This window comes from Neomonachus schauinslandi, chromosome 8, assembly GCF_002201575.2.
Source record: "Neomonachus schauinslandi chromosome 8, ASM220157v2, whole genome shotgun sequence".
NCBI classification, from domain to species: domain Eukaryota; kingdom Metazoa; phylum Chordata; class Mammalia; order Carnivora; family Phocidae; genus Neomonachus; species Neomonachus schauinslandi.
Window position 1 is genome coordinate 117,566,874 of NC_058410.1, and position 15,670 is coordinate 117,582,543.

A 15,670-nucleotide genomic window follows, 5' to 3' on the forward strand; every position below is an offset into this window, starting at 1 on the left:
CAAAAAATTAAAAATAGAGCTACGCTATGACCCAGCAATTGCACTCCTGGGTATTTACCCCAAAGACACAGATGTAGTGAAAAGAAGGGCCATATGCACCCCAATGTTCCTAGCAGCAATGTCCGCAATAGCCAAACTGTGGAAAGAGCTGAGATGCCCTTCAACAGATGAATGGATAAAGAAGATGTGGTCCATTTATACAATGGAATATTACTCAGCCATCAGAAAGGATGAATACCCAACTTTTACATCAACATGGATGGGACTGGAGGAGATTATGCTAAGTGAAATAAGTCAAGCAGAGAAAGTCAATTATCATATGGTTTCACTTATTTGTGGAACATAAGGAATAGCATGGAGGACATTAGGAGAAGGCAGATAACACTTTTTTAATAACAATCTGTCCCCTTCTTCTTCTCTTCTCCTTCTGGTCTACCCGTTATTCTTAATTGGCTCTCCTAATGGAGACTCGTAGCTTTTGCAGGATTTCTTCATTTTTTAAGCTTGTTTTTTATTTTAAGTAATCTCTACACCCAAAGTGTGGCTTGAGGTCACAACCCAGAGATCAAGAGTCAGATGCCTCACTGATGGAAGCAGCCAGGCGCCCCAGGGTTTCTTCACTTTTTAAAAAAAAAATCATAGTTCTCTCCACTTCCACCTGAATCATTTCTAGATTCCATCTTTCTAATCGTGTGTTCTCCCTTCCACCTGATCTGCTCTATTTCCAATGTTTCTAATGCATTCTTCATCTCATTTACTGAGTTCTCCAGCTCCAGAATTGCTGTTTGGTTCTTTTTTAAAACGTCAGTCTCTTTGGTAAAATACTCCTTCTGTCCATTCATTTTATTTCTGAGTTCACTGAATTGCCTGATTTTCTTGTATCTGGTTGAATTCTGTTATGACAGCTATTTTGAATTCTCTATTACTTAGATCACAATCTTCTGTAAATGTAGGTTTGGTGGCTGGAGAATGGTTATTTTCCTTTAGCAAAATCATATCACCATGATTTTTCATTCTCTTTAATGAGATTTTCCTCTGCCAGATCATTTGAAGTAGCCAACACCTTTTGCATGTAAGTAAGTAAAGATTTGCTAACTTTAATTCTAACACTCCACAGGTGGGCAGTTAGAGGCCCTTCTTTAGTATTCCAGCAGGTGGCAGAATAGCACAAGTTTTTGGCTTCTCTTACCAGAGCAGCCGTGGTGGCTATTTAGACCAGGCTCAAAAAAAACAAAAACAAAAAAGTGGGAGGCTGGCAACCCAGTAGGGGCAGTATGTACTCAGCCCTTGGGCTTTGGGTGTGCCCCACACTCCAGGAGGAGGATCCTCAAGTTCGGGAGTCCCAGTGGTGCTGGGTGTTCTCTTGCTGAACTCTCAGGGCAGACAGTGTATAAAGTGTTTCTTCTTTTTTTTTTTTTTTAAGATTTTTTATTTATTTATTCATGAGAGACAGAGAGAGAGAGGCAGAGGGAGAAGCAAGCTCCCAAGGAGCAGGGAGCCCGATGCGGGACTCGATCCCAGGACGCTGGGATCATGACCTGAGCCGAAGGCAGACGCTTAACCATCTGAGCCACCCAGGTGCCCTAAAGTGTTTCTTCTTGTGTGCCTCCTTCCCTTGCCTTTCCCTTCCCCCCTCCACTCCCACAAAGTCACAGATGCCCTGCCTCAGAGGACCCTGCTCTGTGGCTTCATAGCTATAGGGTCCTCCAGCTGCAGCCCACAGGGCCAGGTAGCCTTTCACTCACCCCTCTCCACCCCCACCCTCTCTCCCAGAGGAGTCACGGGCAGGTGTTGCCACCACTGTAGAAACCAGGGTAACAGGCCCCACCACTCCTGCCTGGGCTCTGGTCTCCATGAGGCCCAATCCACACACTGTCAGTTATAAACATGCATGGATCTCTTCAGCGTCTGGTGTGCTATGTAGAGGAAACTCTGTTGGATTTTGGAATCCTAGTAGTTGTAAATGGAAAGGGGAAGACAAATGGAAGGATTCATTCTGCCATGATGCTGACCTCACTCCTCCCAAGAGGAATTACATGGGCAACTGGTCCACTTGTTTCAAAAGATTCCTCTTATTTGTGTGGATAATTCATATCACATCCATGCATTCCTTTCCTGTCCATTTCAAAGGAAATATGCCCATAGCCCATCCAAAAGTAATCCAGTGTCACAAAGCCACAAGCCATATGGAAGGAGGAGATGAACATGTCAGATAATATATTAACGTACACTTCAGTTTAGATGTTCATATCAGTCAGTGTCCAGTCAGGAGGCAGAAACCACATCAGTCATTTTAACAGGGGAAATGTGATATAAAGATTTATTAAGCAAAAGGTGTTTAACTATGAAAGAGGTAAAAGAAAGCTCTAAGGAAACCAGAAGTCACAGGAAGCAGACACTACCTCCAGGGCTGAGGTAGAGCGCCCAAAGGAAGACATTTGAGAGAATAAGACTGACATTCTGTTTGTTGGAGAAGGTGGGACCAGGTAGGAAAGAAATTCACCCACAAGCCATAGGCCAAGCCTGCTGAGCAGGAAAACTCCCAAGATTCCCTGGGAAGCAGCCCTCTAGATCACAGCCTGCTGCAATGCCATACTCATTCACCCAAAGGTGAGAGAAGCTAGGCCTTCTCCAGGCCACTGGCAGTAACATCATAGGATCAAGGGGAAAAAACACCAAAAGTGGGGCGCCTGGGTGGCTCAGTCGGTTAAGCATCTGCCTTTGGCTCAAGTCACGATCCCAGGGTCCTGGGATCGAGTCCCTCATTGGGCTCCTTGCTCAGCGGGGAGCCTGCTTTGCCCTCTGCCTGCCGCTCCCCCTGCTTGTGCACACTGACAATTAAATAAATAAAATATTTTTTAAAAAAACACCAAAGGAAGAAGAAAGCACTACACTCCCCTGCCACATCTTGCTGTGTTCTCTGTGGTGCACTATAGGAATTCACAGTGCCTGGATAGACAAAATCTGACTTGTATATGCCTCCCTGGATGAGACTAATTGAAAAACAAAGGAGGAGTGCCCGGAACGCTGGGCCTCCTTTGAAGTTTCTTGGCTGAAAGCAGCCAGATTCTCACTGTGGCTCAAGGTTCTCATCTAGGGAGTAAATGTTTAAATTTTGAAGAAAGGCACCTGTGGTGGTCATGTACTTCACGAACTCCTTGCCTCCTTGCCCTTATCACACACCGCTCCATATACTATTATCCTGATCATTAAGGTTACACTTTCCTTGTTTTGCCCTTGCACGTGATGTATTGATAAGACCCCAATAAAAGTGGAGACAAAGCTTGGCTTGAGGCCTTTCACCACGAGAGCATCTGGTCCCCAGGCATCTCCTTTCTCCTACGAAGGTGTCTGGAGTAATCTTTTTCATTCGCCGTCTCAGGGTTTGCTGGCCAAACCCGACAGTGCACTGACTGACAAAGGCTAACAAGAGAGCCACATGGCAGAAATGAAACGTTTATGACATCCAGCTCCAGTATCAACAAGTAGGGCAAATGCAGGGTAGATTTGAATCAAAAGGCAATGAACTGAAAATGAGCACAGTCCACATCTTTAGATCCTCAGCTTCCACATACACCATTTTATTCACATTGGAACTTCCATATAACAACACAACAACTCCACATTTTTACTCATCTACAGAGCTACACTTACAAGTGAAAAAGTTCTCACTCTTTCCCCAAAATGGAAGAGACAGGCAGTCCCAGGCATTGAATCGACCAGTTATATTATTTATTCCTTAAGTCCAGCCACAATCATTGGACTACTCTCTTACTTAGAGACTGTATTTTAAATATCACCACTGACAACTTGAATAAAATCACACTGGTAAGAAGAAGGGAGAAAGAAAATAGATAATTAATACAAATGACACATCTACATGACAAGAAAGAGAAAATATGCAAAGCTACTACAGTCCATTTCCTATTTTTGGTCACAGGCAGGAACTGAGATTTGTGACTTCCTTCTTCCACTTCCAACTCTGTGTCTTATCTCTCCCAGAATCAGGGCAGGTTGGAGTTCTCTACCTCAGGAGTGAACACACCTTCATTCCTGGAGGTCTGAGTCCTCAACAGTCTGGCTTCCTTTTGTTTCCTGTGGTTTCTATCCACCTTTACAATTGGACTTGGAAATACTGAGAAGCAGTACATAGATCCTGGAACTGTGCTCCTGATGAAAGCTTTCTGCAATTAACCCAGGGTCTGAAAATGCTCTTTTTCATTCACATCTTTATTCTGGTAGCAGTTCTCTTCTCTCCAACTGTGTTGACACACAATGGAACCCAAATTCTCATCCTCCAGTCACTGAATTAATGCAGCACTAGTATTTCACAAATAACAGATATTTACTAAGGTTTGGTAAGATAAGTATGTTTTGTCCATCCCAGAATAGGAAGCATATACAAAAGAATACTACACTCCACTCCTCTTAAAGTCCATCAGCCATCAGGGCGCCTGGGTGGCTCAGTTGGTTAAGTGACTGCCTTCGGCTCAGGTCATGATCCTGGAGTCCCTGGATCGAGTCCCACATCGGGCTCCCTGCTCGGCGAGGAGTCTGCTTCTCCCTCTGACCCTCCCCCCTCTCATGTGCTCTCTCTCTCCTCTCATCCTCTCTCTCAAATAAATAAATTTTAAAAATCTTTAAAAAAAAAAAAAAGTCCATCAGCCATCCATTTATTCAGAAATTTTTGGATGGCCAAAGTCTCTAGTCAGAGTGCACACTTCCCAAAATAGAGCTGGTGACCCACCCATAGCCTCTGGGTTCGTCTGCACAATTTAAAATTCTGCATAAAATAAACACCATTTAATTCTTCAGAGTAATTCAGACCTCATCTCATTTCATATCAAAACAATACAAAGACTCCATGAAATAATTTTCATGACCAAAAGAAACATAACTTCCAATAGCAAAATTCAGCCTACCCCATATCAGCTCAGTCAACATTTATCTTCTAATACCTGAGCATAAGGCATGAACTGACTATTCTCATAAACACACCCCAGCAGTCTGCACCCAGAAGAGGACAGGGAGACACCAAGTCATCCAGAACTAACCTCAGAGGCTATTACCCCAGGGAGTCTGCAGCTCCAGGAAGAGCCACCATGAGGAGTCTGGGACAGTGTTGGGACTCTATGGGAACATAGCCTCAGGGTTGCAGGGGAGTAATGGAGATTCAGCCCCTGGGGGAGCACCATCAACACAAGAGACTGAGCTGAATCCCACCCCTGAGAGGCTCACAGGCTCTTCCAAAGAAGGAGGAGGATTGTTAAGGGGTACAAGGGTCTCTGCAGGCCCACCCACCACAGAGCAGAGGGTCATGGACACATCTCCTGTCTTCAAACTGAAGTATGGAAACAGAGTCCCAGGGGAGGAAGCTAGAGGGAAGGAGAACATGTGGGAGCCATCAGTCATGTTGTAGAAGGAGACATCCCCTTCCTTGAGGTCCAGGAAAACCCCTACCCTGTGAGGAATTTTCCTAAGGGATTTGTGAGACTTAGTAGTGAGGGCACAGAGATTATCACCATACTTCCCCACAGCCCAGAATCCCTTTTCTGGGGACTCCTGGTACCAGCCCCTCCTCTGCACACCTCCGCTACAGACCCCCAGAGCCCACTCACTTTTATCTGCATTTGTGATCTCCACCTCCCAGTAACAGCACCCTTGTGTGATGCCGCCATGACCCAAGACACTATAGATATCTCCTGTGACCTTAGATGTGTCCTTCCAGGTCACACTAGTCTTTTCATCAGAGACAGCAAGGCTGGGATGTGCAGACTCTGGATTCAGAGTGACAGGCACTGCAGAGAGAGTTTCCAATCATTCAAGGCCTTTCCCTGCCCCATAACAAAGCACACAACCATCATCCCACCCCAGACACCTAGCTGCATGCAGGGAGGGCTAAGCCTCCTGAGATAAGAGCCTTCTGGCTCAAGCAGACAGCCCTCCAACCAGAAGAAGTAAGCATAAGACTGATCTGGGGGTTAGACATGTCACAGGGCACTTGAGGGCCAGACTGGACTCCAAGGACTGAAGGACATCCATTTATATCCAATATCAGTCACACCCATCAATCCCAGCTAGGTGACTTTCACTGCCCCATCCAAGCCCACCATCATTGATGGGGCCAGCATCTGTATCATCACAGCAAGCTGAAGATGTCAGCAGCCATGGGGCAGCAGTAGAAGCACTCAGAAAGAACTTGAAGTAACTCACAGGCCTGGAACTTCTCCTTCCGCCAATCTACAAGAAAACCACATTTCACAAATGTGAACAACAAATCAGAGATTTGAGGAGACTGTACAGACCAGTGTTAGTATCTATCTTCTGAAATACACTGATGCAAGAGTTACAGGGAAAAATCTTTGGGAAACGTTCACCTGATGAATTTATCTTACACACACACACACACACACATAGCCATCCTGCTACAATCTTCCCAGGAAAGCCAAGCCATAAAGATTAACACCACTGAGAGACTGGATACTGACCCAAAAAGAAGGCTCCTTGCACAGATTTCACTATCAAATCATGCTTCTTCAATCCCTAGCCACAAATCCATCCTGAAAGCTAGGTTTTCTTGAGAAAGAACTGAGGAGATCAAAATTTCTGAGGCATCCATTTACTAATAAAGGACTGACTGAGCTGAACCTGTAGGTTGACTCGAAGCCATGGTAGAGACAATACAACTTGGCGGAGCTGCACTTGGAGGATGACTATCAGCCATGGGTGAGGAGAACTCAGGATATGGCTTCAGAGAAATCTTGCCCAGTCAAGAGGTAATGGAGAGGTTTCAAGGAAAGGAGAGAGAGAAGTTCAAAGCAGGAAAAACATACATCCAGTGAGAGGACAGAAAGTAATGAATTTGCTTCCCCGTTTCATGGGGCATTGGGAGGAAAAACATCCCTATATGTAAGGGGAAACCCAAAAATATTGGGTCTAGTCATCTGCTTCTCCCTATATCACCCAGAGAGATCCAAAACACCAGGAGACACCTCACGTGGTTGGCGCACAAATACGGCTGTGTATATGCTCCAGAAAGTGTGAATATGTTTTGGCAGAGAGAACTTTACAGATGTGATTAAGATTAAGGAACTGGAGATAGGGTTGGGGGGGGGCGGGGAAGAGCAATGCCTCCAAACACCTAGATGGATCCCCAAACCCAATTATCCTAAGGACCATATCAAGCTACCCTCTACAGGGTGAGGTCCCGAAATGATCAAGAGGAGAGCACAGGGACTCCCTCCCCCAGTGACACAAGGCATAAACTCCTCTGACCTTCATACTCCCTTTTCAGAAGAAGAAAGGAAGCTAACTGATCAAAGCAAAACGTATATATGTCATAAGACCCTGAGAAGTCTGCATTGAGAAAGCTGTTACCTCCAATAGGGCAGAGACTACAGAACAAAATTAGAGCACTTATAAAAATAAAAACAGGACATTTTCTTGAACATTTGGTGAAAACAGGTGACCATTATTCTCACTCATACAGGTTTATTCAGATAAAGGGGTATGTCCAGCTCTGTTGATTTGCTTATACAAACAGATCACATGAAGTGGGCTGACCCATGTCACCTTTTGAGAAAAGGGAACTTTACTTGTTCATCATCAAGACATTAGTTGACAGCCAGCTCCACATTTCTATGACAATTGACACAGATTAGCAAAGAAGAAGAGAAATCAGGAGGAGGAGAAGAAGGAAGAGGAGAAAGGGAGTTGGCATTCCATTCTGAGACTCTATGATGCATTCAGAGCTATGCTATGCACTTCAGTGGTTCAAGTGCATTCTTCACTTCATTTCCACAGCAAGTCTTTCATTATAAATTATTCTTCCAATTTCATGAATAAGATGAGATCAGACATTTGTTCACCTCACACTATGAGCCCATCAATGTGAAAATATTGATTCTACTACTGTAAGGGTGTCTGTCCTTATAAAAAAGAAGGTATACAAGGTATACTTTAAAACACATGCATTTCGGGACGCCTGGGTGGCTGTCAGTTAAGCATCAGCCTTTGGCTCAGGTCATGATCCCAGGGTCCTGGGATCTAGTGCTGCATCCAGCTCCCTGTTCAGCAGGGAGCCTGCTTCTCCCTCTCCCACTCCCCCTGCTTGTGCTTCCTCCCTCTCTCTGACAAATAATAAAATCTTAAAAAATATATAAATAAGTAAAAAATAAATAAAACACATGAATTTCAATCCAGCAGAGAAGGAAGTGATGCTAAAAGAAGACTATTTAATTCTCATTTTTAACAAATAAATCCCAAGAATCAGTGTGGCTCTCTAAGGAGTTTTCTTCACACATCTGGTCCCCTAGACTCTTGTACCCCTGGCTCCCCCTTCTCTGCTCTCACAGTCTATATCCCTGATCATAAATAGAAACAGCCAGGACAGGAAAGCACATGTTACACAGGTTCAAAGGGCCCAAATTCTTAACCAACCCCAATGCTAACGGGTTCTCTGGATAACCTATCATTGCATTAGGATCCCCTGGATCACATTCCTGCCCCGACTACTACCGGAAGGTTGAGATGGTCTCCTTATTAGAAGCAAACCCAGCCAGAAAATTACTTCAAAATAGCTTAAAATAGATGTAAGTCTTTTCAGAAATCTCTCAAACTGTTGTCAAGGAGTTTACTACTTTTCATGCACCCAAATAACTTGCACATCCTCTGTGTACTTCCTACTCGAACCACCATGGCTGTGATTTGTGGTCTCTCTTCCACTCTGAGCCACCCAAAGTCTCTCCCAGAGGAATCACAAGCTCTCTACCCTCCTTCTCATCTCCTCCTCTCGTCCCCAACCAGCTTTTCCTTGCCTGATTTGCTCCCAACTTTTCTCTGGTAAACAATTTTCACTCCTCCGGGTTTTTCCTGTTGAAATCCTCACACATTGACTCTAATAAACCCAACCATTATTGAGCCCATCAGGTAAATCCTGAATTCTCCTAAAAGGAGACATTATGGTTGTGAACAATTATAAGTAACTGTCCTTTAAAAAAAATTTAATTTCTTAACTCTGTAACACAAACATATACATAGGATTTTGTATATAATTGCAGGTAGCTCACAAACGCACTATCAGGACTCCATAAACATCCTGGAGGCTCTGGATTTCAGATTCAGAACAGCTGACCTAAAGAAACTACTTCACAGCAACCACACAGGTTTAGAGGAAAAAACTCAACTTGGACAAGGAGTCAGAACATGAGGAAGCAGAATGAAGACCAACATTCCAGAGAAACAGCAAAAAACAGGAAAACCAAAACTAGATCCAAAAAAAGGTAGGAATTTCAGGGTAAAATGTATTCAGAAGCAAGGATCCCCTTAGAAAGACCTGAGTCCTAAGCAGGTGAGCATGATTTCTGAAATCTTCTAGAGACAGCAAATTCTGATCTACACAGTCAATGTGTAAATGTGTAAATGACCACTCTGTTGTCACTGCACCAACAAAACTATCAGCTGAACAAGGGGTGTTCAGAGGGTGTTGCCAACTCTAACAGCAACCTACAGTAGAGGATGGATCAGAATAGAGGCAGATCTGTGTTCCCAGGGACAATCACTGCAGTCTTCAGAAGGAGACAACAAATGTGACAAGGAGTACGGGGACACCAACCCCATCCTGGTGTGGGGTCCACTGACAGAGAAGGGGGCAGAGCTGAGGCTGGGGAGGTAAGACCACAGGAAATGGAATCACTTACCTGCATACAGTTGAGCCTTCTTCAAGGCTGAAAGGGAACACACCCTGGTGAGACATGAGCCAGAACCAGTCAGCTTAGCATTGATCTACCAGCCCTTGCCTCCCCTCTGTGCTGCAGGTGATACTACCAACAGAGTAAGGAGAGAGGCTGGAGAGGAGATCCCTCCTGCCATGTGCAGACAGCAGGGTGTTGTGGGAAATTCCCTGGACCACAGGTCAGAGAGCCCACATTGCCGCCTGAGTTCCACCCCTGCCTGCTGATGCTATGTGACCCTTGCCAAGTTAGTGTCCTGAGCCTTACAACCCTCAAACAAACAAAAAAAAACTCAAAAATTTTTATTCTATCTGCTCTCAATTTTGCTTTAATAGGTCAAAAATTATACAATGGATGAAAATATTTTAGGGAATTAAATATACATTATTCCATAAATGTAGGAAATCATTATTACATCCAATGTTTTCCAGCAAAGAGATATTTGGGAAATAACACAAAAGGGGAGATGAATTTAGGATGGGATGTTAGCTGAGCTCTAGGGTAAAAGTGGCCAAACTTTCTCAGAAAACACATCACTAATCTGGACAACTGACAGCTCACCCCACCACATTCCCACCCATGATCAGCCCAGTCCTCTAACACTTTATGATCAGCACCTCCAGGAACTGGAGAGAAAAGATTCTGCCTGGATGGTGTTATGTGGAAGGATCATGCTCCTAAACGTAATGACCCCATTTATTTATATAGCTTCTTTAACAAAATCTCAGAGCATCCAGGTTGACTGAGAACCAGTTGCACTGAAGGCTAAAAAGCTAGAAATGGGGCAGGCAGATCAGCATTAGAATAAAGCCAAGATGCATGATATACTCCAGGGACCCACATAATCCCCAGGTTCCCAAGCACTGGGTGGGAACAACTGCCCAGATGGGGAAAGCCCATGGAGCAGTGTTCAGCCTCCCACCAGCTTCCACTTCTGCCCCAGGGAAGGGTCCACATGTCTCTGCCTGAAACAAGGAAAGGGGACACCTTGGCTTAGTGGGGGCAAGAGACCCAAGGACATCTGGACAGTCACTCACCAGCCCGGTAAACTGATTTCCTCCAGTCTGAAAGGCAACACAGGAAACAGGTGAGCTGAGAACAGAATGTCTCCTACAAAGGAGACACAGAAACTTCTGGGAAAAGGACACAACTTACCAAGCTCTGCTTGGAGTTCATCTGAAAGAAAGGGAAAAATAAGCATGAATTCCCATCACTAAGAACAGCAAAGACTGCACCTGGAAAGCCCACGAGAGGACCTCTCCATTTCCTAGAAGATCTACCTCCAGACCCCTGGAGCCTCCACAGCCCCAGCTGTCGTCTCGGTCCTCCTCAGCCACCTGCTCGAGGCCAAGGGCCCTGCTGTCCGCTTGTCCCCCACACCAGCTGCCACACTGGTCTACCATGACCCCTGTCCTGCATTACCTCTGGCCTTCAGTGCCTCCTCCTTTGTCAGCTGGTCCTCCTCCTTGTCCCTCTGCAGTTTCTCCCATTCCTGTATCTCCCGGTGCTTTGCAGTATGCCCTCTCATGATGTAAAAGGCAGCCCCCAGGAGTAGGAACATCAGCACAGTCAGGATCACCATGAAAGCCAGCTTCCAAGGAGAACTCCGGGGGAAGAAGGGTTCTGTGCCAGCCAGACACCCCATCAGGGTCACAGCCCAGGACAGCCCAACCCGGCACACCCAGGGACCCCCACCCAGACCATCCCGCCCTTCTGGGAGTGGGAAGCAGTACTGACCTGGGATGAAAATGGCCACCTCCTTCTCCTGGCCCAGGATGGGGTTGAGGACTGAGCAGGTCACATTCCCTGAAGAGCTGTGCCTCACCACCAGAGTGGCCTCAATGGTGAACAGCCCTTCAGCATCTTGGGCTTGGGTCTCAGAGAATGTCAGGAACTTCTCTCCACTGACAGCTCTCCACTGCACCTGGGGCTTTGGGAACCACCCCGAGGCCATGCACACAACTCGGACCCCGTCCTCCTCTGGCCCTGTGATGTGCACTTGAGGGGCAGAGCCCACACCTGCAAAAGAGAAGCTGCAGAGCACAGGGAGGCTACCCAGACCCCAATGATGCCAGCAGAGTCTTCCTGTGCACAACTCCAGGGACAGCATTACATTCCGGGGTTCCCTGGGGGAGTGGTTCCTGCAAGGATTAAAGTAAAGGGTCCTGCCAAGGAGAACAGAAGGAAAGCTCAGGGGAACCTGCAGCAGGCACAGAGGGTGGGACTCTTCTCCCCAACCATGAGGGTGGAGATCCATCACCCAGAGTGACAGAAGGAGGAATTTGGTCCCAGGTTCCATCCTTCTCTGCTCTTCTCACCTCACACACTCTCCAGGGCATCTGCTTGCACACCCACTGCCACTTGGTACATTACTTGCATCCTTGATAACCCTACTAACCTCCTGAGCTCCCTCCCTATGATCCACATCCCTGGGGTTAGCTCTTCCAGGATTGCTCATAGATGCTTCAAACTCAAATCCTGAACTGATTGATATTTGGCCCCATCTGTGATAGGCTGATGATGAAAATATTCCCAATCCTTCAGCCTTCTTTACATACAGCTCATCCTCACCACATATTTTTATTGCCTTCACACCCTGCCTCTGGGCTCCATTGTGTGACTTGACTCAGCCACTGTTAGTTCAGGGAATGTCTCTAGCAGAGGTTGGAAACTGCTTGTCCCATTGCCTCACCCTCTGCCACGGGAGGGGCATGCTCAGGCTAGCACAGCCTTTCCAGCTGCAGCTGTCCTAGACCAGCCAACAGCCAGCTGAACAACACCCATGTGAGCAAACCCAGCCAAGGCCCACTGTCAGAGCAAAATATATTAAAAGTAAGAGGCTGGGGTGCCTGGGTGGCTCAGTCGGTTAAGTGTCTGCCTTCGGCTCAGGTCATGATCCCAGGGTCCTGGGATCGAGCTCCCTGTTGGGCTCCCTGCTGGGCCCCCCTACCCACAGCTTGTGATCTCTCTCTCTCTGTGTGTGTCAAATAAATAAATAAATAAATAAATATAAATAAAATATTTAAAAAATAAAAATAAAAATAAAAGTAAGAGGCTTATTGTCCCTGTTGAAAATAAGGAGAGCCCCTTCCCATCCTTTTCTTATAGCATTTACTTGAGGAAACTTGTGATTGTGGGTGTTTTCTCCCCTCTTTGAAATGTATATAAGCCCTTTGGGGGGGGAAAAAAAAAACAGATAGGCCTTTTGCCAGCTTTGTGATCCAGGAATGTCTTTCTCAAGGACATGGGAGCCCTCTCTTTAAACTGTTCACACCGAGGAGGACAGCACCTCTCTCTTCCCCTTCCTGTGCCAGGGTAGGAGCCTAACCTCAGTGGGCACCAGGATCCACATGTAAGACCACCTCCTGTCATGAAGATGGGAGAATTTGTAAAAATAAACTGCTTTAACTTTGGTTTGTCTGGGAAACTCTTCATCTCTCCTTCTATTCTGAATGATCCCCTTGCTGGATAGAGTATTCTTGGCTCCGGATTTTTGTCCTTTCAGCACTTTGAATATATCACACTACTCCATTCTAGCCTGCAGAGTTTCTGTTGAAATTCCACTAATATGTGGAATGTTGAATCACTATATTGCACTCCTGAAATGAATATAACTCTATATGATAACTACACTGGAAATATTTTTTTTTTATTTTTAAGGTAGGAGAATTTGGTTTTCCTCAGAATAAAGCCAATTAGCTAACATAGATGGTCACCCCAATTTCCAAGTAAATATAGAGTGCACCACCTAGGACAAAAGGTGCCAGCAAGTCCACCTACTTGAGGGCTCATAACTGCTGATCCTGAGAACATGTATGGAATGAGTTGTGTCTGCATGGCTATGGAAAAGATGAGATTTCTTCTGTCTTTGCATTTCTTGATAGAATCTCTGTGATGCACATCACATTCTAGTTAATGCAAATTTAATAATAAAAAGGATTTCTTTTCCTACTATCTTTGAGAAGAGGATTTCTAGGTTGGAAGATTATGTTTTTAATTATATTTCCCCTACATGACCGAAGATGTATGAGTAAGCCCTGTTAAGATTAGCTGAATACACCCCAGATGAGCTGAACTCCCTTTATGCCCAAATTAAATACACGCTTGTTGCTATAGGCCACTGAGATTTCTATGTCTGTGTTACACAACATTATGACAGCAATTGGCAACTTACACATAATATCAATATTTCTACTACTAAACAACCAACTGCCAAAAAAAACTGAGCCTCTGCTGTCCCTTCTCTCCACTCCTCCAAACTCTCTTTGTCCCCAAATCTCCTCACGCAGCTGGGTCTACTTTCCAAAACTCTCTGATGCTGGAGAGCTCCTTTCCCACCCCACTGCCACTACACAAATTCAGGTGGCCATCCTCTCTACCCCATAACTACATCCAGGCCTCCAGTCTTGCTCACCTTCCATACACCCTCCATAAAGGGGCCAAAGGAAACCTGCCCACACACATCTCCCTCCACCACTCTGTTTAAAATTCCCTCGGCTCTGCATCCAAACTGCACAACACAGCACACGAAGCCTTTGATGGTCTGGTATCACCACCACCCCCCAAACAAAACTCCTGTCTACTTCCTCCCCAATCCCACCATCTGTACCCATCAGGAAGGACATGCTCCAGCTCCAGGACTATTTGGTTAACTGTTCATACCACAATCACCATGCTATCTATGCCCCACATAGATCCATCAACCAGAAGGCTATTTCAGAACACTGGTTCACTCAAATGCCTGCTCAAGTGTGCACTCCTCATGGACCCTTCCTGATCAATCTCTTCTCTGTGCACCTGGACCAGGAACACCTCTTTATTCCGGATAGTCACCTCTCACCACCCTCCCATTCACCTCCATCACCAACCATGTGGCCTCCCTCTCTGCCCAGACTCACCTGCCACACTCCTACCTCAGGTGTCTCACATGGGTGTTCCTCTGCTTGGAACTCTCACTGCCAAAATATTTATTTAGCTAAATCACTACTTACCACCATCTAACATCGTCTATCACCTATCTATTTGTTTATTTACTGTCTCTAGAATATAAACTCTGCAGGGCAGGGATTTTTGTTTGTTACACTGATGTATCCAGGTGCAGAGAACAGTAGCTCGCACGTACTAGGGGTTCCATATATCTGTACTGAATAAATGAATGAGTGAAAGACCCTCCTTTCCCTCATCTATAAATTGAGGGCATATTTACTTAGACCCTGAGGTTGCTCCCAATTCCAATACTGCAGGTGTCTAAATATAGATCAGCAACCCACCTGCCACCTTCAGTTCCAAACCAGCCTCTTCATAGAAGCTTCCCTTTCTGAAAAAACAGGTATACAGCCCGTTGTCAAAAGCCTGGACATCGTGGATGCGCACAGCAGCCTCCCCCCGGGTGAGGAAGTCCTTCACCAGTGAGGTCCGCCCTGTGTACTGGGCCAACAGCTCCTCTCTCTGCTCCTGCTGGTTTTGATAGATGAACACTGCTTCTGAGAACTTGGAGCGGAACCACCGCAGCTCCATGTTCTCCACACTCATGGCCGGGAACACACGACATGGCAGCGTGATGCTCCCACCCAGCACTGCCACAATGGGGTCCGAGGAGCCAGTCACCACGAACTCCTCTGTGGACAGAGACATAGGAGTGAGAAAGCTGGAGAGGTGCAGAACAGAGCAGGGAACACACTGTCAGGTGGGAGGCCCTGACCTGAGGGGCTCAGCTGTGACCACTCTGAATCAGGGCAAGATCCTCAACCACAACTTTGCGACCCAGAAATGGTGTCAAAGAGATGCCCTCAGCAGCTGTGCTCCTGGCTCCAGGTCTTCCATGAAGGACTCTCTAACTCAGTGGTTCTGAGTTAGGGGCATCACGGGCATCACAATCACAATCACCAGGAAGGCTTGAGAAACACAGACCGCTGGGCTCCACCCCCAGAGCTCCTGGT

The 15,670-nt window shown here is 46.0% G+C and overlaps 1 protein-coding gene across 1 annotated transcript; it reads right to left on the reverse strand.

Moving 5' to 3' along the window:
- Positions 1 to 4,004: 4,004 nt before the first annotated feature.
- On the reverse strand, positions 4,005 to 15,365 carry LOC110586906 (butyrophilin-like protein 1). The gene is made up of 9 exons (XM_021697208.1): positions 15,002 to 15,365; positions 11,469 to 11,750; positions 11,154 to 11,354; positions 10,887 to 10,907; positions 10,769 to 10,795; positions 9,699 to 9,725; positions 6,214 to 6,240; positions 5,302 to 5,798; positions 4,005 to 4,184 (listed from the first exon to the last, which is right to left on the reverse strand). The coding sequence occupies exons 1-9, from the start codon at positions 15,363 to 15,365 to the stop codon at positions 4,005 to 4,007; spliced, it is 1,626 nt and encodes a 541-aa protein (XP_021552883.1).
- Between the last annotated feature and the right edge of the window lie 305 nt (positions 15,366 to 15,670).